At 44.2% G+C, this 21,848-nt stretch overlaps 1 protein-coding gene across 1 annotated transcript in view; it reads left to right on the top strand.

Annotated features, from left to right (window-relative positions):
- Positions 1-21,848, top strand: part of LOC124711986 (UDP-glycosyltransferase UGT5-like) — a 94,185-nt gene that overhangs the window by 47,627 nt on the left and 24,710 nt on the right. Inside the window, exons 2-4 of the mRNA XM_047242271.1 lie at positions 358-607; positions 7,957-8,537; positions 20,048-20,270. Of these exons, the coding sequence (XP_047098227.1) occupies positions 358-607; positions 7,957-8,537; positions 20,048-20,270 (1,054 nt within the window). The remainder of the gene's footprint in view (positions 1-357; positions 608-7,956; positions 8,538-20,047; positions 20,271-21,848) is intronic.

Here is a 21,848-nt window from a genome sequence, read left to right as displayed (position 1 = left end):
ATGTTGACAATGATCTTCTCCTATATTGAAGATAAAGTGTGCGAAATTTCATCAAGATTGGGTCGAAACTGTAGATTTGAATGAATTACAAACAAACGGACACTGACAAGAGAATGCGTCGTTACATGCATGTGGATAGAAGAACGAAGACGATATTCAGGAAGCTATACAGACTCAGTAATTTTTTAACTGAATAACAAAAATACATCAACGATGTTGAATATACGACACAAATGGACCTTTGGCTTAGCACATCAAATTAATTAGCTACGTATTTTCCGAGTTTCGATTCATGCGGGACATTCGGTTTGGCAGTTGCGTTTACTGTACGTACGGCCCTGTCCACTGGGGTTGCAGGTGGGGGCGCGCCTGCTGCTGACGCTGTTTGTGGTGCCGGGGTTGCTGGTGCCAGCCCTGGAGGCGGCCGAGGTGCTGGGCATCTTCCAGTCGGTGGGCCGCAGCCAGTGGGTGCTGGCCGAGACGTACCTGCGGGCGCTGGAGCGGCGCGGCCACCGCATCACCGCCGTCACCACGTTCCCCTCCAGTCAGGGCAGCACCGGGGGCAACTGGACCGAGATCCTCATACCCAACCCCGTCAACGAAGTCGGTATGCGTCTTACACGTTGTCAGAATCTTCTTTGTTTTGCAGCCTGTAGGAGGCACCTGTTACCAGAGGAAACAATTTCTTGCCTGGCACGCTATCTACGTCTCTGTGGAAGTTGTAACGTCCCCCTCACTTATCGACCTTAATAACAGTGAAAAATTAAACCGCGTGTAGCTAATGGAAATTTGGGAAAAGCAATCGTCACCGAAGTTAATCCGTCGGTAAAGAGGGAGGAAAGGGCTGCATCTAAATGAAAGGAAAAATGCAAATGAAATTGATGGATATTAATTTTGAAAAAGGGTAAAGTTTATAAAGAAAGTAAATGTGCGGTCGTTACGTTAACAATTAACTAGCGTTCATTAGATATCTGAGATTTGGGGAAAATTACGATCGCCAGTCCTATGGACAAGTACTATAATAACTGAAAAAGAAAGGTTAATGCACATACAATTAGCACTAAAAGCGTGGCGACTGAAGGTTGACACGTGCTGTGTGAAAACTGAATGTTTGTCAGAAGTAATAAATTTCGCTACACTCTGACTTAATTTCGCAAAAGAATTAATAAAACCGGAAAATTGAAAGTTAATTTAGTGACTGAAATTAATAGTGAGATTTGTTTCTGAAGCACCACGAAATTCAATAAAATAAGGTTAGTCTTGGGCTACCTCAACAATCATTTCAAAAGCTACTTGAATCTACGCAATTTAGAAATAAGAGATTTAACTTTGAACTTGAATTAAATGATTCTGAACAATTAACAATAGTAAAATTTAGTACGTACCAAGCTGGGCTGCAGTCACAGGCAAGCTAAAATATGGTAACAAAACTCGCACTCTTAATTTGTGCTTGCGTAATCTAAATATTGTAGCCAGCTATGAATACTTTAACTGAACTTTGAAATTAAAGCAGTCAAATGGAATGATATTACTTTAATGCTGGCATTTGAATTTCAACAACACTCGGCTTCTTTCCGGAAAAGGAAGGTAAAGCAATTGGGACAATGTGCAACAAAGGTTCATGCTACGTTGCTGTAATTTTGTGAGACAAATTGAACAATTTGAAAAGCTGAGGTCTGCCATACAGTTCTAAAACTTTACGTGCTTCCAGTCTTCCTTGTTGGTTGATTGAAGGTTTGAAGTCGTCGATCGAGGAGGCGGCGACAGTTACTCATTGTCGGCCGTCGCTGTTGCAGAAGCTGGATGTTGGCGCGCCTTCTTCTCGACACGGTCACCAGGCGAAACGGGCTCTTGGTGTGCGCCAGCTAATGCTTCCCGTCCGCGACACCGTGTCAGAAACCATCATAGCAAGTCGAGCGCAATTACACGCTGCCAAACCCCGAAAGCGCGGCAACTCGCGGGAGCGTCACACAATACACCTGCTCCACCGCCCTACTCCAGCCAGACTCTGATCTGCCCGCGCTCCACGCGGCATAGTTAACACTACCAACAGATCCTAAACACTTTGGTTCTCCACACGACCTCGAGGTAATCGTTCGATAGCATATTTTTACCTAGGCAAGACCGAGCGTAAAAATACGAATAATATTTACAATACAAACCAATTATACATCGTCATAAATGCAGATATATATATATATATATATATATATATATATATATATATATATAGTAAAATAATTACAATATATAAAGACACAGAAATGTCATATCTTCAGTTAACAAAATAAGGAAAAAAATTTATAGTACAATAGATGGAAATAGGAGGATATGCATGTCTGGCGTTACAAAGTCAAACTGCTTTTTTCACAAGCTCGTCATTTTGCTTTGGTATTTTAATACCAAAGCCTCGGAAGTAAGTGCCTTTAGCTGTCAAAGTAATCCTGGCTTGCAATGTCGTTAGTAACTCGTTTGTGTCTCAATGAAACTGTTGCCACAGATGACTTAACTTGTGGTGACATGAAATGTGCGCTTGGCTAGGTCCTCGCGTCGGCTAGACTGGCCGCCGGACGCAAGTTTTCTCAGATGAAGCCGCTTCGGAGACTTGCGTGCCGATGAGAATGAAATGATGATGGAGACAACGCAATGCCCAGACCGCGAGTGGACAAAATCTGCAACCTGGCCGGGAATCGAACCCGGGCCCCTTGCCTTGCACGTCATTCTGCCACGCTAAACATTCAGCTACCGATGCGGACAGTTGTGGCATAAGTAAGCGAACGAACTTGTGGACCAACACAAAACCAGTCAGATGAACCCACAGCTTTGTAAAGACTGTAAGAACTACCCGCTGTGCCATCGATTCAGAGAGCCTTCTAATGTGTTTCTGATACAATGTCAGTACTGCTAGTCTTCATCCAGGTCCAGATGACGTCGTCCCTAACTACAGAGGGACAGTGATGAGCCAGCTGGTACTGAATAAGTCTGAACTCCGTTCACCAGCTGTAAATGACAGCAGTATATCTGTAGCGACTTGGACTACCTTATTTACACTGATCAGCGACAACATTATGACCACCAACCAAATAGCCAGTAGGTCCACCTTTGCCAGCAATAACAGCGGCGACGTATCGTGGCATAAAAGTAGTGAGGGCTTGGTAGGTCGCCAAAGGGAGCTGACCCCACATCTGCACACACAAGTCGTCTGATTCCCGTAAATTCCTGGGAGCTCTGACGCCACATTCAATCACGTGACAGATGTCTTTAATCGGGTTCAGATCTGGCGTGTTGGGATTGTGTTGGGGAGGCGGGGGGGGGGGGGGGGGGTGGCACCATATCAATTGCAACTCGCCACTGTGTTCCTCGAACCACACCATCACACTCCTCGCCTTGTGACATGGCGCGTTATCTTGTTGGAAAATGCCGCTGCCGTCGGGAAACGTGATCGCCATGAAGGGGTGTACGTGGTCTGCAACCGGTGTACGACACTTCTTGGCTGCCATGCACGAGCTCCGCTGGGCCCGTGGATGTGCATGTAAATGTTCGCGAGAACATAATGGAGCCAGGAGCGCTGCTGTCGCTTCACGTGACAAGGCGGTCAGCGAGCTTAAGGGGGGCAGTCGTCTTCGAACGCATGAAAAAACAGGTGATTTTAATTTATTTTTTTTTTCAAATGAACCCATTGCAGCTGGAATATTGGTTACTGACGGGAGTTGCCTAAACCCTCCTATTTGGCTTGCAACGTAATAATTTTGTTTAAGTCATTTTCAATATACTTTCTATCAGCATACACAAGATAACTGGAAAAATTTTAAGTTCTAACAAAATGGTGACTTGTTGAAACAAATATCACTTTCTTCGCCCACAAAATCGAAACAGAAGCGTGCACCGAAAACAGACTTTTGAAGATATCGCAAAACAGCTCCATTTAGAATGGCGGCGTCAAAATCCAACCAGAATCGTATGTACAATTCTCGAGTTGTGCGTACCGGCAATTTGAAACATATATTTCCGAGAGGAACGTACCTGAAGTCAGCGACCCCTGGACCATACAGCAGTCCCTCCAGATCTCCGTGACCATTGGCGGATACGCTTTCCGTCCGCTTTAGTGCCGAGTTTGTACCAGGGTGGTCTGACCTCAAATTCAAGCACGTTCATAATTTTCATAACGCCTGTCAGCCCTTCGTTGAAATTATGTGTCGAGTATGTTTTTCCCAGTATGAATGGTTTTTGGAGGTACTTTTTCACAAATCGCCTTGTAACTCGACAACAGACTGTATGGCAAGTTTTGGATGAACACTACAATAATACATCTCGGAGAACGTATTAAGCATAAAAAAGACAGTTACAAATTTTGAGTAAGAATGTGAATCAGGCCTGTGGTTGACCAAAGGCTTCGCACGCAATCATTGCAAACAGTCCGTTGTGCATAACTTGTTACAGTCTTCAACTGAAAAATAACATTAACGTTACAAACACCTAACAGCCAACAAGTGCTTCGACCATTTATCGTCTGTAGGTGTGGGTTTATTCTCTACTGAAAATGCGAGGGTTGTTCAAAAAGCAATGCAACACATTTTATCTCCTCCAGTTTGGGTTGACAAATGCAGAATTTGTTTTGGCACACCGTGAGATATTCACGCCTTGGCCGCTATAGTTTCGTGAAGTTCCGATCGGTGGCGGCGCCATACGCAGCCTTCAAAATGGCGTCTGTAGCGGAGGGGTGTTCCAAGCGTAAAGCTGTCACGGAGTTTCTTTTGGCGGAAAACCAGAGCGTCGCAGATATCCGTAGGCGTTTGGTGAATACCTACCGAGACCTGGCAGTGAATAAAAGCACGGTGAATCGTTGGGTGAGGCTTCTGTCATCATCGCAACGAGGTCACGCAAACCTGTTAGATCTCTCGCTTGCCGACCTGTCGCTCTCAGCTGTGAATCCCGCAAAGTTGGAACGTGTGCACACTCTCATCCGAAGTGATCGATGGATCACAATCGGCCACCTCGCTCCTCAACTGGACGCCTCTATAAGAAGTACTGAACATTTGTGTCCGCTGGTTTCTCACTTCCTAAGGGAAAACCATAAAGAGCAACGAGGGAACTTCTGTGCGGAACTGGTTGAGCGTTCGAAATGGAAATGCCGTGTGGCTAGGGCCTCCCGTCGGGTAGGCCCTTCGCCTGGTGCAGGTCTTTCGAGTTGACGCCACTTCGGCGATTTGCGTGTCGATGGGGATGAAATGATGAGGACAACACAAAACCCAGTCCCTGTGCGGAGAAAATCTGCGACCCAGCCGGGAATCGAACCCGGGCCGTTTGGTATGACATTCCGTCGCGCTGACCATTCAGCTACCAGGGACGGACGGTCGAGCGTTACGAGGCGAACAAAACGGCAACCCACGAAGCAGCTCCACACCACCTCTTCTCCGCAGAAAAAGTTGGGTCCTGATCCTTTGCCGGTAAATTCATGGCGACGGTCTTTTGGGGCTGCGAAAGGGTTAATCTGTTTCATATCCTCCATCATGGTGCAACGATGAACTCTGAGGTGTACTGTGGATCCCTCAGAAAATTGCAGAAATATCTTCAGCGTGTTAAAGTGCAAGACCTCACACAAGACTGTACACACCAAAGGAGCTGACAGCACTTCCCTGGACTGTTGTTCGTCGTACAAGCCACTGTCCATATCTCGCACCTTCCGACTCCCATCTGTGTGGTCCAATGAAGGATGCACTCTGCGGGAAACAATACGAGGATGATGGGGAGGCAGCCGGATGTTGGCTCTGACGTCGACCAGTACAGTGGTACCCTGCGTGTATAGAGCTCCCCTCCCCCCCCCCCCCCCCCCCCCCACAGTAAGGTGGCGTAAAGCCGTCGCATTGAGCGGAGATTATAGCGGTTCTTTAGCCTAAAGGTTGGGGTATTGGACTCCTGAGCAATACCAAACTCCTTCCCAAAAAAAATCTCTTGAATTGCGTTTTGAACGCTTCTCGTAAGGTCAGATAATAAAGAAACTTAGTCAATATATTGCACGGGCGTGGACATAATGAAGTAGCAACTTGGTAGCTTTCATTCAAGGTGTAACACTTTCCTCGTTGTATCTGCCATATAACTGAAAATGAAATCTGTATATTGAGTGTTTAAGAAACAATGGCCGAGCGGTTCTTGGCGCTACAGTCTGGGACCGCAAGACCGCTACGGTCGCAGGTTCGAATCCTGCCTCGGGTATGGATATGTGTGGTGTCCTTAGGTTAGTTAGGTTTAAGTAGTTCTAAGTTCTAGGGGACTGATGACCTCAGAAGTTAAGTCCCATCATGCTCCGAGCCATCTGAACCATTTAAGAAACAATTACTAAGCAGAGCCGCTTATGAAAGTAACTGCTGTTCTGGTATCGATTTAAACAGTCTACGGGCAGATTAGCGGCATAATACACTACTGGCCATTAAAATTGCTACACCAAGAAGAAATGCAGATGATAAATTGGTATTCATTGGTCAAATATATTATACTAGAATTGATATGTGATCACATTTTCGCAAAATTTGGATGCATACATCCTGAGAAATCAGTAACCAGAAAACCACCTCTGGCCCTAATAACGGCCTTGAGACGCCTGGGCATTGAGTCAAACAGAGCTTGGATGGCGTGTACAGGTACAGCTGCCCATGCAGCTTCAACACCATACCACAGTTCATCAAGAGTAGTGACTGGCGTATTGTGACGAGCCAGTTGCTCGGCCACCATTGACCAGACGTTTTTAACTGGTGAGAGATCGGGAGAATGTGCTGGCCAGGGCAGCAGTCGAACATTTTCTGTATCCAGAAAGGCCCGTACAGGACCTGCAACATGCGGTCGTGCATTATCCTGCCGAAATGTAGGGTTTCGCAGGGATCGAATGAAGGCTAGAGCCACGGGTCGTAACACATCTGAAATGTAACGTCCACTGTTTAAAGTGCTGCCAATGCGAACAAGAGGTGACTGAAAAGTGTAATTGATGGCACCCCATACCATCACGCCGGGTGATACGCCAGTATGGCGATGACGAATACGCGCTTCCAATGTGCGTTCACAGCGATGTCGCCAAACATGGATGCGACCATCATGATGCTGCAAACAGAACCTGGATTCATCCGAAAAAATGACGTTTTGCCGTTCGGGCACCCAGGTTCGTCGTTGAGTACACCACCGCAGGCGCTCCTGTCTATGATGCAGCGTCAAGGGTAACCGCAACCATGGTCTCCGAGCTGATAGTCCATGCTGCTGCAAACGTCGTCGAACTGTTCGTGCAGATGGTTGTTGTCTTGCAAACGTCCCCATCTGTTGACTCAGGAATCGAGACGTGTCTGCACGATCCGTTACAGCCATGCGGGTAAGATGCCTGTCATCTCGACTGCTAGTGATACGAGGCCGTTGGGATCCAGCGCGGCGTTCCGTATTACCCTCCTGAACCCAACGATTCCATATTCCGCTAAAAGTCATCGGATCTCGCCCAACGCGAGCAACAATGTCGCGACACGATAAACCGCAATCGCGATAGGCTACAACCCGACCTTTATCAAAGTCGCAAACGTGATGGTACGCATTTCTCCTCCTTAGACAAGGTATCACATCAACGTTTCACCAGGCAACGTCGGTCAACTGCTGTTTGTGTTTGAGAAACTTTCCTCATGTTAGCACGTTGTGGGTGTCGCCACCGGCGCCAACCTTGTGTGAATGCTCTGAAAAGCTAATGATTTGCATATCACAGCATCTTCTTCCTGTCGGTTAAATTTCGCGTCTGTAGCACGTCATCTTCGTCGTGTAGCAATTTTAATGGCCAGTAGTGTGAACTTGTAGGGAGTATGAGTAGAGACCACTACTTGTAAGGAATTAGAGTTTTAACAACTGAGCACTTGGTCGTTTTTCAAACTAGACATCTCGCCTGGTTGCACAAGCGACGCACTGCAGCTCACTGTATCTTTTTCTTTTCAGGCGATCTCAACGTATTCGAAGAGGCGGCGACGGGAGTCTTGGACTTGATGAAACAGTTCTTAGAATTTGCTGAAAAAACGTGTCACGGATTTCTGAAAGACGAAAATGTACAGAAGTTGCACAAGTCGGGCAAAAAGTTTGACGTCATTGTTTTGGAGAATATCTTCACAGAATGCCTACACGGATACGCTCATGGTCTGAAAGCACCTGTGATCGTTCTGTCTACCTTCGGGGGAACAGACTGGATGGCCGACATGGTGGGAAATCCGACCCCGTATTCTTACGTGCCGAATCCATTCCTCGAGTTAGGCACGCACATGAGTTTTCTCGAGAGACTTCAGAATACACTTGTTGGGATAGTAGGAAAAATCGCCCGACAGTTTCTGTATCTGCCGAGGCTGGATTCAATTTTACAGACGTATCTGAAGGATCCGTCACTACCTCCACTGTCCGAAATCGAGAGACAGACGTCGCTTCTCCTGGTTAATTATCACTTCAGCCACGGATGTCCTCGGCCACTTGTACCGAGCATGGTGGAAGTTGGTGGACTGCATGTCAGGCAACCGAAGAAGCTGCCCCAGGTAAGCCCTGATGACAGTAGCTTAACGAATCTGGATATGTTGTTTCATGAATGTTTATAATTTTAGCCATTGTATACATTCTGTGTTGATTAGCTTTCTCTTACAGTACCTCATTAAAATGAGTTCCCTCTGCCACTCCTCCTGGCTTAAATCCTTCTTATTGAAATACCTCTAAGTCCATACGCATTTACTAGCTTCACACACGGAACAGTTCTACGTAGATCATTTGGTTTCACTTACGGGATGTCTTTCTCATTATTAAAAATCTGTATGCTTATTTAAACTGGTGCACATGGTAAAAAGAAATCCTCAAACAGTAAAATTCTTGCGAAAGTATACATTGATTAACATGAGGAAACTCCACCCTTTTAGCTACGGTATTTTTTTTTAACAGAGTCCTTTGCTCGTTTCCGACAACGGTTTGTGTGCCTAATTCGTTTTCGTCTGTATCTTAAGGGAGAAGGTGGATTTTTTTTAAATATTTCTGGAAGCCTTCAGCTGCCATTCTGTTTATTTCCTGCACGATTGTACAATTTCGGCCTTCGCCCATTTTCAAGTATTTTATGGATGATTTTTTAGTCAGTTTATGTCATATACGTCGTTGTTCCTATGACGTCATGTTATGTTCATAAAATAAATCCGTGGTGCTCACGCTATTTTAGCTTTGCAACCACTGCTCGGAAGTAACGTGCTCCTAAAGTAGCGCCAACATCTCGGATTTATTATATGAGCATAACATGATGTCATAGGAGCAACGACGTATGTGACATAATGTGCCACTACAAGATGAACCATAAAATACTTGAAAATGGCGTAAGGCCGGAATTGTACAATCGTGAAGGAAATAAAGAGAATGGCAGCTGAAGGCTGCAAGAAATCTTTCAAAAAATTTATCGCAGCTGCGGACCCTATCGCACTGAAAATTACAGAATGTGGAATGTGTTGGTCCGTAAACTAACCTCGTCGTCAAATGAGTCAATTTCGTTAGGCGTTTTAAAGTATTCAATATCAAATACTGCCGCGAATGTAATGTAGCGCGTTTTCAAACGGGTAACAAAACCCACAGAAAGTATATGACTGTAGAAGAAAACATGCAGACAGGAAATGCAATAAATACGTTCCGCTAGCAAAGACAGACCATAAGACTCCAATTTGGTAGACGATACAGCTTTTCCGCCGTGTATGGTAAAGCGAACTTTGAGCGGCTGATTCGTGTTCATGGAGACCCACGGAGAACCTGTACAAAGAGTAAAGAAAAGTCACAGCTGCACGGTGATACTTCACTTGTTTCCCGATTACGATGGCTTCCGAGCGTTCACCTTGTTAGCAAGACACACTCGTCGTATCAACCACGCTCCAAAACTTGATGACATGATACACTACGCAACAGAATTAAAACACCACTTTTTCGGTATCCCGTACTTGCCTCCCACTAGGAAACTTAAGTCTGAAATTTGGCTCAAAAGCGCCTACAACTTTCCTTTGTAATAGCGCATAAGCGTGACGTCCTGTGACGTCACCCTCGGGCTCTGTGACGCTTCAAACAGCAAGGTGACGACAGGTGCAAAAAAAAGAGGCCACAGCTCGGAAGTCCACAGAAGAATCGGGGCACCACTTTTCGGTGCGCCCTCGCACACACACACACACACACACACACACACACACACACACACACAGAGCAGAAAGGCGAGTCGGCGCGCTGACCACACGGCGACGATCCAGACTCCCGTGGCCGAGGCGGTATGGGGCAAGAAGGCAGCAGCCTTCTGTTCACTGCCCAGCGAAATTAAAACATCACTTTTACGAAACATTGCAGTTGTCTCTCACTGCGACGCATATGTTTGGAAAGAAAAAAAAGGGGGCACAACTCGGAAGTTCACTTGAGCTGTAAGGTGGGTTAATGATGTCACACCGGCACCAAATTTCGCCACAATTGTGCCCAAAGCCACTGTGGACGTTTCCCACAGTGGGAAGGTCGTCACAGCCCCCTCTTACCCACATTTCACCCCATTCTTTTGACGCCTCTGCAATGGAGGTCAGAACCTCAGCGCCCAGAGTTGAAGTTACTTTTTCCTTATGGCTGGCCCAGGGAAACATTTCAGACACACAGACGCTCAGAACAGACTCGAAAACGCCTGAGTGGGCGGCATAAATGGCGACAATGAAACGATCCCTTTCCCTGGGGAGTTGATTCCCAGACATCTCGCCTTTTAAAACGACAGGTCGCAGTGTGTTGAGCAACAAGAAGACGTTATTGACAAACTTTGACAGCGCTGACCCCCTAGGACGTTTCAGCCCTTCTGTAGTGACACTGTGGGGGTGCATCCGCACTCGACGTGACCGCACCCTTCTGGAGGGCACCGCAACTTTTGCCTCCCTTCCGAATCCAATTAACGAAATTTGAGTGTGATCCGAAGCGGCAAATGGTACTGGTGCTTTTTCAACCCTAATGTTTTCCACATTGATGTGGCCTGATCGTGTGGAAACGCAACATCAACAAGTGCGTTCCTAATCCAAAATGTTGGGTTATGCGACCTCACTTTATACGTATTTAGCACGAAAAGTAGCCAATAACCAACGTCAGAACTATTCATCAAACTCCATTACGTGCTTATCAATTAAGACCTTGCTTATTAAATACATATTCTGGCGTTCCACGTGTTTGTTAGTTTATCAGTACATCAAAATACCAGTCAACTTCATGGGCGAAAAAGATACGTTCGAAATTATCACATTAACATGTCACATTGACATCGGTCTCAACTGATCACCTCTGTTAGGAGGGTCAATGTGGAGCTACATCAGCTGCTTCAGATGGCTATGGTGTTTGGTTCCTGTTGATGGTTTGGTAGGTGGGACTTCTCAAGACATGGCCTGCGTCTCAATAGGAAAGGGAAATTTAAACTGGCCGGTATGATAGCAAAACCTTTAAGGAGGGGGCACTGAAACTCATGGGAGTACTTCTTCTTCAGTCTAAGATCCGTGTCCAGTGATTCAACATAGAATGAAACTAAGCTTAATGAGAAGCTCAGACAGGCAGGTACTAGAGATGTTAAAATATCACAAGATTCTCGTAAAAATACAGAAAAATAATGTTAGTATGTTACAAGATTCTCATTAAAGCACAATGAAAAATAATGTTAGTATATTACATAAAATTATCATGAGATTAAAAAACAAAGTCGATGAGCTTCCTGTTTGTTTAGAACATTTAGGGTGGAATAGATCTACTAAGCCTCTCTGAACATCATATAGTCACAGATATGGGAATGGTAAATGTAGGTGGATGTAAGCTTTCAGCACATGTAAGAGGACACACTATGGAGAGAGGAGGAGTTGCCATATATCTTGAAATCTGTCAGAGCATGAAAAATTTAGAAACTAAAAAATTTTGTCTAGAGCAACATACAGAAGCAAGTGCTTGTGAGCTTAAACTAAATAATGGTACTTTTATAATTGTTGTCATGTGTAGGTCCCATGTGGGAAATTATTAACTACTTTTGAAAAAAAAAATGTATTCTTTCTTGTGCTATCTGTCAGCTGTCAGACAGAAGAAAGCAAATTATTGTTTGTGGGGATTTCGCCACTCGTAGCCGAGCGGTTCTAGGCGCTACAGTGGAACTGCGCGACCGCTGCTGTCGCAGGTTCGAATCCTGCCTCGGGCATGGATGCGTGTGATGTCCTTAGGTTAGTTAGGTTTAAGTAGTTCTAAGTTCTAGGGGACTGATGACCTCAGAAATTAAGTCCCATAGTGCTCAGAGCCATTTGAACCATTTCTGTGGGGATTTCAGAGTAGATTTGCTGAAAGAGTCTGATAGAAAGCTTTATCTGGAAGTATTGCTTGGGTCTTTCAGTTTGACGTCAGTTATTGATTTTCCTACTCGTGTGGTACAGGAAAGAAGCACAATGATAGATAATGTTTTCACAGACAAAAATGCATTTAATCAAATAAAATCTTTTCCTGTTAAGAATGGCCTGTCTGATCATGATGCACAGATAATTACACTAGTTACTGTACTGACATTGCTCCATGCAGTAATACAAAACAATCCTCCACAATCGTGCATTTAGTTAACGATTTAACTAATGAAAATTGTAGGGAAAGCTTGCAACAGTTACCTGCGATGAGGTGTATAGGGAATCTCGTGCTAATTTAAAATTTAACCTGTTTCATGATACCTATGTGTGTATATCTGGAAACGCTATCCCTAAGAAAACAGTGAAACATAATTGTAAGAAACCACCTAAAAAGGTATGTCTCAAAAAGGGATAAAAATATCTTGTAAACAGAAAAGGGAAATGTGTCTTGCAGCTAGGAGTAATGATCCAGAAACATTTAACCATTATAAAAACTACTGCACTGCATTAAGAAAATATATTTAAAAAGTCCAGAAGTAAGTGCATTATGTGTAATACTAGCACCTCTGATAATAAAATTAAAGCAGTTTGGAATATTGTTAAAAGGGGAACAGGGCACCTGAGAGCACAGGAAGACTTTATTTATATCAAACTCAATGAAAAGTTTGTTAACAAGAAGTCAGAAGTAGAAAACATTTTTAATAACCATTTTTAAATATTGCAGAGAAAATAGAATCCAGCTATTAATTAGAAAATGTAATGCAGTATATCGAAGAAACAATACCTATGCAAATTGACAAAACTGAAATTCAACCCACCTCTCCTCTTAAATTAGGAAAATAGTAAATTCACTCAAAAATAAAAGCTCACATGTAATTGTTGGCATTTTCAACAGAGTACTAAAAGCTTGTTCCCAACAGGTAGGATTCTCAGCCACATATGTAGTAGACTACTGAAACAGCACATTTTTTTCAGATAGACTAAAATATGCTGTCGTTAAACTATTGCATAAAAAAGGGGGATACGTCTAATGCTGACAACTACCACCCAATATCACTGCAGACAGCTTTATTCAAAATTCTTGAAAAAGTGATGTACTCCAGAGCAGCATCACATATTTGTAAAAATGAAGTACTAACATAATGTCAATTTGGTTTTCAGAAAGGCTGTTCAACAGAAAATGCTATTTATGCATTCACTGATCAAATATTAAAGTCTTTCAATAACTGAATGTCACCCATTGGGATATTTTGTGATTTCTCAAAGGCTTTTGACTGTGTGAATAATGAAATTCTTCTAGATAAGCTTACGTATTGTGTTATGGGTGGGACAGTGCACAAATGGTTTAATTGATATTTAACTGGTATGATGCAGAAGTTTGCATTTAATAGTATCGATAATCTGCAAAACTCAGCAGAGTTCTCTAATTGGGGATGTATCAAGAATGATGTCCCACGGGATTCAGTCTTGGGTCCCTTACTGTTTGTCGTGCATAATAATGACTTGCCACTCTATATTCATGAAGATACAAAGCTAGTTCTTTTTGCTGATGTTACAAGTATAGTACTCACACCCAACAAACAAGAATCGGCTGAGAAAGTTGTAAATAATGCCATTTCGAAAATTATTGAGGGGTTTTCTGCAAATGGACTTTCACTAAATTTTGAGAAAACACAGTATATTCAATTCTGACAATAAATGAGATAACAACATTGATAAATATAGACTTGCAACAGAAGTCTGTTGCTATGGCAGAATATCCAAAATACCTGGGACTATCTACTGATGAGAAATTGAATTGGAAGAAACACACTGATGATATTCTGAAACGGTTAGGTTCAGCTACTTATGTTATTAAACTTATTGCGAATTTTTGTGATAAACATATCAATAAATTAATGTACTGCGCCCATTTTCATTCACTGCTTTCATATGACATCATATTTTGGTGTAACTCATCATTAAGAGAAAAAGTATTCGTTGTACAAAATCTTATAATCACAACAATAGCTGGAGCCCACCCAGTCATCTTGCAGACATTTATTTAAGGATCTCGGGATATTCACAGTACCTTCAAAACATATATATATATATATATATATATATATATATATATATATATATATACACTTATGAAATTTGTTATTAATAACCAATACCAATTCAAAAATAACAGCGAAGTGCATAGCTACAACACTAGAAGAAAGGATGGTCTTCACTATTCTGGGCTAAATCTGACTTTGATGCAGAATGGGGTGAATTGTGCTGCCACAAAAATCTTTGGTCATTTGCCCAACAGCACTAAATGTCTGACCGATAGCCAAACAGATTAAAAGAATTCCTGAATGACAACTCCTTCTACTCAATAGATGTATTTTTAGGTATGGAAAAGTAATTGTAAAAAAAAAATTAATTTAAGAAAATAAAAAAATTAAAAATTAAAAAGTTAATGACTTTTGTAAAGAAACCCTATGTTAAACTGACACGTACCACAGCATTATGAAATGTATTCATGATCTATGGAAGAAGTAGTAGTAATGTAATGTCGTGTAATGGAATCTTACAAAGGGAGCCTATAATTTAACATCATTCCTCCAGTAGAATTAATCAAACATTTGAAAGCACAAAAGTAATAATAAACGTTTCTGCAAGTCAAAGCGAGAATAAAAATAATAAATTATCGGTCAGGTGTTACAAAACTTAGTGTAGAACATTAAGATATGATAAAATATAAGATCGTGGAAAAGAATTCAAAGTACTCAATGTATGGTCTAACTTACTTGAAGTACATCGAATGGATGTTGATGTGTGTGAGAGTGTTAGTGATGGTGGTCACGAACACCAAAGGGAGCGCTCCGCTTAAGAGTTGTCATCTTCTGGGGCAAAATCGTCGACTGTTACGCTAGTATGACGTCGTACAGGAACAGCGAAGACATCACATCTACATATCACAAACAGCCCATTCTCTCTTTCGAGAGATCAGAAGGACTACCTATCCATCTGAAACTTGATTTACACAGGGCGTTTTATCAACATACACTATCCCACTTTATGTTGATTCCTTGTATCAAAAAACACAGAAACATGTATAAAATACAGGGTCTGAAATGATTCAACCGCTTCCAAAGTTTTTGACTTGAAATGTTCTATTCAGCGACACACTGTATACCTCTGGCGCTAAACTACTGACAGCTGAGGTAGAGAAAAGTGTTCACAGAAAAGTTACCACAGTACACGGCAATACGAAGGCTCGCTTTCATGCAGAAGCAAATTTACCTGTCCTGCTGAAGGGTGGCAAACGAAAAACAATGAAAAGGACGTTTTCGTAGCAAGCAGTAATAACGAATGTAAACACAGAAATCACATTTTTCAGGTGGAAAGCGAGTAAGCGTTTATCCGGGAAGTAACCAAATTACTGTACTGAAGACGCAACCAAGCAAAAACCGGGTTCAATTTTTGCTGCAAATGTAGAAAATCAATCTATTTTTGCACTACTGGCCATTAAAATTGCTACACCACGAAGATGACGTGCTACAGACGCGAAATTTAACCGACAGGAAGAAGATGCTGTGATATGCAAATCATTAGCTTTTCAGAGCATTCGCACAAGGTTGGCGCCGGTGGCGACACCTACAACGTGCTGACATGAGGAAAGTTTCCAACTGATTTCTCATACACAAACAGCAGTTGACCGGCGTTGCCTGGTGAAACGTCGTTGTGATGCCTCGTGTAAGGAGGAGAAATGCGTACCATCACGTTTGCGACTTTGATAAAGGTCGGATTGTAGCCTATCGCGACTGCGGTTTATCGTATCGCGACATTGCTGCTCGCGATGGTCGAGATGCAATGACTGTTAGCAGAATATGGAATCGGTGAGTTCAGGAGGGTGATACGGAACGCCGTGCTGGGTCCCAACGCCCTCGTATCACTAGCAGTCGAGATGACAGGCATCTTATCCGCATGGCTGTAACGGATCGTGCAGCCACGTCTCGATCCCTGAGTTAACAGATGGGGACGTTTGCAAGAGAACAACCATCTGCACGAACATTTCGACGACGTTTGCAGCAGCATGGACTATCATCTTGGAGACCGTGGCAGCGGTTACCCTTGACGCTGCATCACAGACAGGAGCGCTTGCGATGGTGTACTCAACGACGAACCTGGGGGCACAAATGGCAAAACGTCATTTTTTCGGATGAATTCAAGTTCTGTTTACAGCATCACGATGGTCGCATCCGTGTTTGGCGACATCGTGGTGAACTCATATTGGAAGCGTGTATTCGTCATCGCCATACTGCCGTATCGACACGGCGTGATGGTATGGGGTGCCAGTGGTTACACATCTCGGTCACCTCTTGTTCGCATTGACGGGACTTTGAACAGTGGACATTACATTTCAGATGTGTTACGACCCGTGGCACTACCCTTCATTCGATCCCTGCGAAACCCTACATTTCGGCAGGATAATGCACGACCGCATGTTGCAGGTCCTGTACGGGCCTTTCTGGATACAGAAATTGTCCGAGTGCTGCAAGGTCTGGTCAATGGTGGCCGAACAACTTGCTCGTCACAATACGCCAGTCACTACTCTTGATGAACTGTGGTATCATGTTGAAGCTGCATGGGTAGCTGTACCTGTACACACCGTCCAACGTATGTTTGACTCAATGCCCAGGCGTATCAGGGCTGTTATTACGGCCAGAGGTGGTTGTTCTGGGTACTGATTTTTCAGGATCTATGCACCCAAATTGTGTGAAAATGTAATTACATGTCAGTTCTAGTATAATATATTTGTCCAATGAATACCTGTTTATCATCTGCATTTATTGTTGGTGTAGCAATTTTAATGGCTAGTAGTGTAAGTAGTGGTAGTGTGGAATGGACGAAACAAATGTATGAAGCTTCCAATATCAGAATTTCTTCTGGTATATTTCGTATAGATCGTGTTTATACGGCTGCTCTATGTGCTTGAAGTGTAAACAATCCGTCAACAATACATCGCTGATGCATTACACACGTCATCACTGTGCGAGTGATTATGTCTTTCGGTTCCTCCTCGCACTCCTTCCTGAGGCTTCTAGTAAAGAGCTCTCGGCTGTGACCGCAATGCCTATACTGATTCAGACTGCAAGAATATCATATTAAATACAGCAGCTGAAGCAAAATTGTGGCCGCCGTTAAGTTATCAAAGAAAGAAACACTAAACAATCCCTTAATGACACTGACAGTTAGTTCTGGATGAGTTTCGATATTTCGGCGAACTAACCTTGCCACCCTCAACCATCTTTGAATGTGTGTTGTCTGCGTTCAGAGTTGCCCACCCCACTGGCAGTAGAACTGAACTGATGTGTAATAGGATGACTGGAGTAGGTGGCGTGGTCAGGGTCGTAGGGCGTGGCTGGGCAGAAGAAGGTGGCTGTTTTTAGCGATCTTCCTCTTTATTGTCGGTTCTTACAATACGTTTTCCGGTAGCTCAGCCCCACCGCTCGTGTCGTGGTGGAGACGTGCTGATGCTCGCAGCCCGGAGAACGCGACGCCGCGCTCGGTCAGCGGCTGCGCAGGCGGTAGGAGGTCAGCGGCACGAGGCCCAGCCAGCACACCTCCTGCAGCCGCTGCGGCCCGTGACGACGCCGGGAGTCGCCGGTGCAGCAGTGGGCAACGCCCTCCGCCGGCCGGTCCTCGGGGACGGCGTCAGTGATGACGACGACGTAACAGCGACCAAACATCCAATCGGCCCAACCGATGCCGACGACCACCTCTGATGCCCTTAAATAGTGCAGACCGCTGCTGAATCCGCCGGTTACGTGGCGCCGTGTTTATTAGAACCTCCTCGATGAGTTGGCTAACGCAACCGCGCCACACACAGTCCGAGCCTGCGTATTTCTGCTGAGCATGCGTTCTGGCTGTTGATAGCTGCCGCACACGTACACACGTACTGTCGCTCGTTGCAAAACTGTGTCACCTGCATAACGCGTCGGCCGGCCTTCGTCCGCCGTCTGCCGTGAGGCTGGCGCATCGCGCACTGAAACACACTAAATCACAATTTCGCACCGTATTTCCTAAAAATAACCCCTTGTCCTCTACAAATGTGACGGACATGTATATCACATGTAACGCGGCACCACGGGTATGACTGCAGTTAATATTAAATCGTCCAACTAATAAACGTGTACCTATCCATTAGTTGTGCAAAATACAGGGTTATTACAAATGATTGAAGCGATTTCACAGCTCTACAATAACTTTATTATTTGAGATATTTTCACAATGCTTTGCACACACATACAAAAACTCAAAAAGTTTTTTTAGGCATTCACAAATGTTCGATATGTGCCCCTTCAGTGATTCGGCAGACATCAAGCCGACAATCAAGTTCCTCCCACACTCGGCGCTGCATGTCCCCATCAATGAGTTCGAAAGCATCGTTGATGCGAGCTCGCAGTTCTGGCACGTTTCTTGGTAGAGGAGGTTTAAACACTGAATCTTTCACATAACCCCACAGAAAGAAATCGCATGGGGTTAAGTCGGGAGAGCGTGGAGGCCATGACATGAATTCCTGATCATGATCTCCATCACGACCGATCCATCGGTTTTCCAATCTTCTGTTTAAGAAATGCCGAACATCATGATGGAAGTGCGGTGGAGCACCATCCCGTTGAAAGATGAAGTCGGCGCTGTCGGTCTCCAGTTGTGGCATGAGCCAATTTTCCAGCATGTCCAGACACACGTGTCCTGTAACGTTTTTTTCGCAGAAGAAAAAGGGGCCGTAAACTTTAAACCGTGAGATTGCACAAAACACGTTAACTTTTGGTGAATTGCGAATTTGCTGCACGAATGCGTGAGGATTCTCTACCACCCAGATTCGCACATTGTGTCTGTTCACTTCACCATTAAGAAAAAATGTTTCTTCATCACTGAAAACAAGTTTCGCGCTGAACGCATCCTCTTCCATGAGCTGTTACAACCGCGCCGAAAATTCAAAGCGTTTGACTTTGTCATTGGGTGTCAGGGCTTGTAGCAATTGTAAACGGTAAGGCTTCTGCTTTAGCCTTTTCCGTAAGATTTCCCAAACCGTCGGCTGTGGTACGTTTAGCTCCCTGTTTGCTTTATTCGTCGACTTCCACGGGCTACGCGTGAAACTTGCCCGCACGCGTTCAACCGTTTCTTCGCTCACTGCAGGCCGACCCGTTGATTTCCCCTTACAGAGGCATCCAGAAGCTTTAAACTGCGCATACCATCGCCGAATGGAGTTAGCAGTTGGTGGATCTTTGTTGAAATTCGTCCTGAAGTGTCGTTGCACTGTTGTGACTGACTGATGTGAGTGCATTTCAAGCACGACATACGCTTTCTCGGCTCCTGTCCCCATTTTGTCTCACTGCGCTCTCGAGTGCTCTGGCGGCAGAAATCTGAAGTGCGGCTTCAGCTGAACAAAACTTTATGAGTTTTTCTACGTATCTGTAGTGTGTCGTGACCATATGTCAATGAATGGAGCTACAGTGAATTTATGAAATCATTTGTAATAGCCCTGTAACGCGGCACCATGGGTATGACTGCAGTTAATATTAAATCACCCAACTAATAAACGTGTACCTATCCATTAGTTGTGAAAAATATATAGATATCCTGTTGAAATAGCTTTCCTTCTTCTGCAGGATATACAAAAGTTTTTGGACGAGGCCACAGACGGGGCGATATACTTCAGTATGGGCTCTAACGTGCAAAGTGCTCACTGGCCTGAGGAGAAGCGGTCCGCCTTCCTGAAGGTGTTTTCGCGGCTGAAGCAGCGAGTCCTGTGGAAATGGGAGACGGAGTCCCTGCCCGGTCAACCGCCCAACGTGAAGACGGGCAAGTGGCTGCCGCAGTCCGACATACTGGGTGAGTGACGTGTCTGCGTCACACCGTCTCTTAAAACCAAACGGCGACACAAGAAACAAGCGGCGGTGGACGTGTCAGCTTCTGTAAGTGTATTTCTTATTTATGCGTCTACAAATATTCTGAAAACGTTGATAAGAAGAAGGGGCAGCATGATGGGACATCCACGGTGTTTGAGGGAACTGCGGGCGGTAAAAAACTGTGGGGGAAGTCAGAGATCGGAATGCATCCAATAAATTGTTGAGGACGCAGGGGGCAAGTAGTACTCCAGGAATGAAGAGTTTGGCACGCGTGAGGAATTCGTGGAGGACCGCATCAAACCAGTCACGAGACTGACGAATAAAAAAAAGAAGCTCTAAATTCTGTTCCTTTTTCTGAGGCTGCAGTATCATGCGCCATGGCAGTGCACAGCACGAAAAGGGGAAAAGGGTCGTTATGGGAGAAGAAAATGGACGAGGAGGTTGGAACTGGGGGGAGGAGGGGGGGGGGGGGAAGATAGACAGTTCTTCAAAAATAACTTTTGTTTCGATATAAACTGGGTGTGGACTAGGATTATTGTAGATTTCCACCAGACTGTGTGCTACAGAAATTAATGGAACAAGACTCTATCACGAAGAAAACAATTATTTCCTCCCAAAAGGTACCCGGTATCCAAATTGTTCAGAGTTGCCATAGTGTAACAGAAAGAGAGCATATACGAATGTCCGAAAGAGCAGATACCACCGGTGGCCGTGCAGCTCTCCAGAATGAAATGATAATTAAATCAAGACCCTTTCGGAAGCTTAGCACGTTTTCAACTGTCCCCGTTCATGTATATCAACGCCTGTCAGCAGCTTAGGGTCTTAATTTAATTATCATTTCATTCTAGAGAGCAATTACAAGATGCAGTGGCGTTAGTTCTTGCACTGATACATGCATTTTTCATTCAGGGAATGGCGAATGAGAGAATACAGACCATTGCCCACAGTAGAATCGACGGCATTAGCATAAGCGACTCAGTTGAGATGGCACAACAAAAGGACGCGTCCCCAGGTGGCGGATAGGAGAATACTCGGTAGATAAACCGGGTAGGTGGAAAATAAAATACCACCGGCGGCCAAAATGACAACCAGAATCCATGCTGCGTCCAACTTGGAGCAAGCGGCGGTATGGTCGGCGTCTGTTCACCAGGAGGTGCTGCTGTGAACAAGCTCCAGGAACTCGCAATCCCTGGTTCTACACAACTAGCAATTAAGAAAATAATTTCTTCAAACAGATATCAGAAGAATTGTAAAGGATACAGATCCCATATATGGATATGTGTTACACAAAATTGTGAAGTCTTTCATATTAGGTACTACACATAATCATTCATTAGTATATTAACAGAATCTTCCGTCGGTTCTTCGTAGAACAACATTATAATAAATGAAAAGCACCAGTTTGCTTTTGTTCTACAATATTGTAGAACAAAAGCAAACTGGTGCTTTTCATTTATCATTCATTAGTACTTAACTGTCTCCATAGACTTCTGTTTGACGAAATTATTTTCTTAATACGATTACCAGGTATATGAGTGTTTTGTAATAACCTCATTTCACA

Source organism: Schistocerca piceifrons, chromosome 8 (assembly GCF_021461385.2).
Source record: "Schistocerca piceifrons isolate TAMUIC-IGC-003096 chromosome 8, iqSchPice1.1, whole genome shotgun sequence".
Lineage (NCBI taxonomy): Eukaryota > Metazoa > Arthropoda > Insecta > Orthoptera > Acrididae > Schistocerca > Schistocerca piceifrons.
This window is presented reverse-complemented; position numbering and strand designations above follow the sequence as displayed.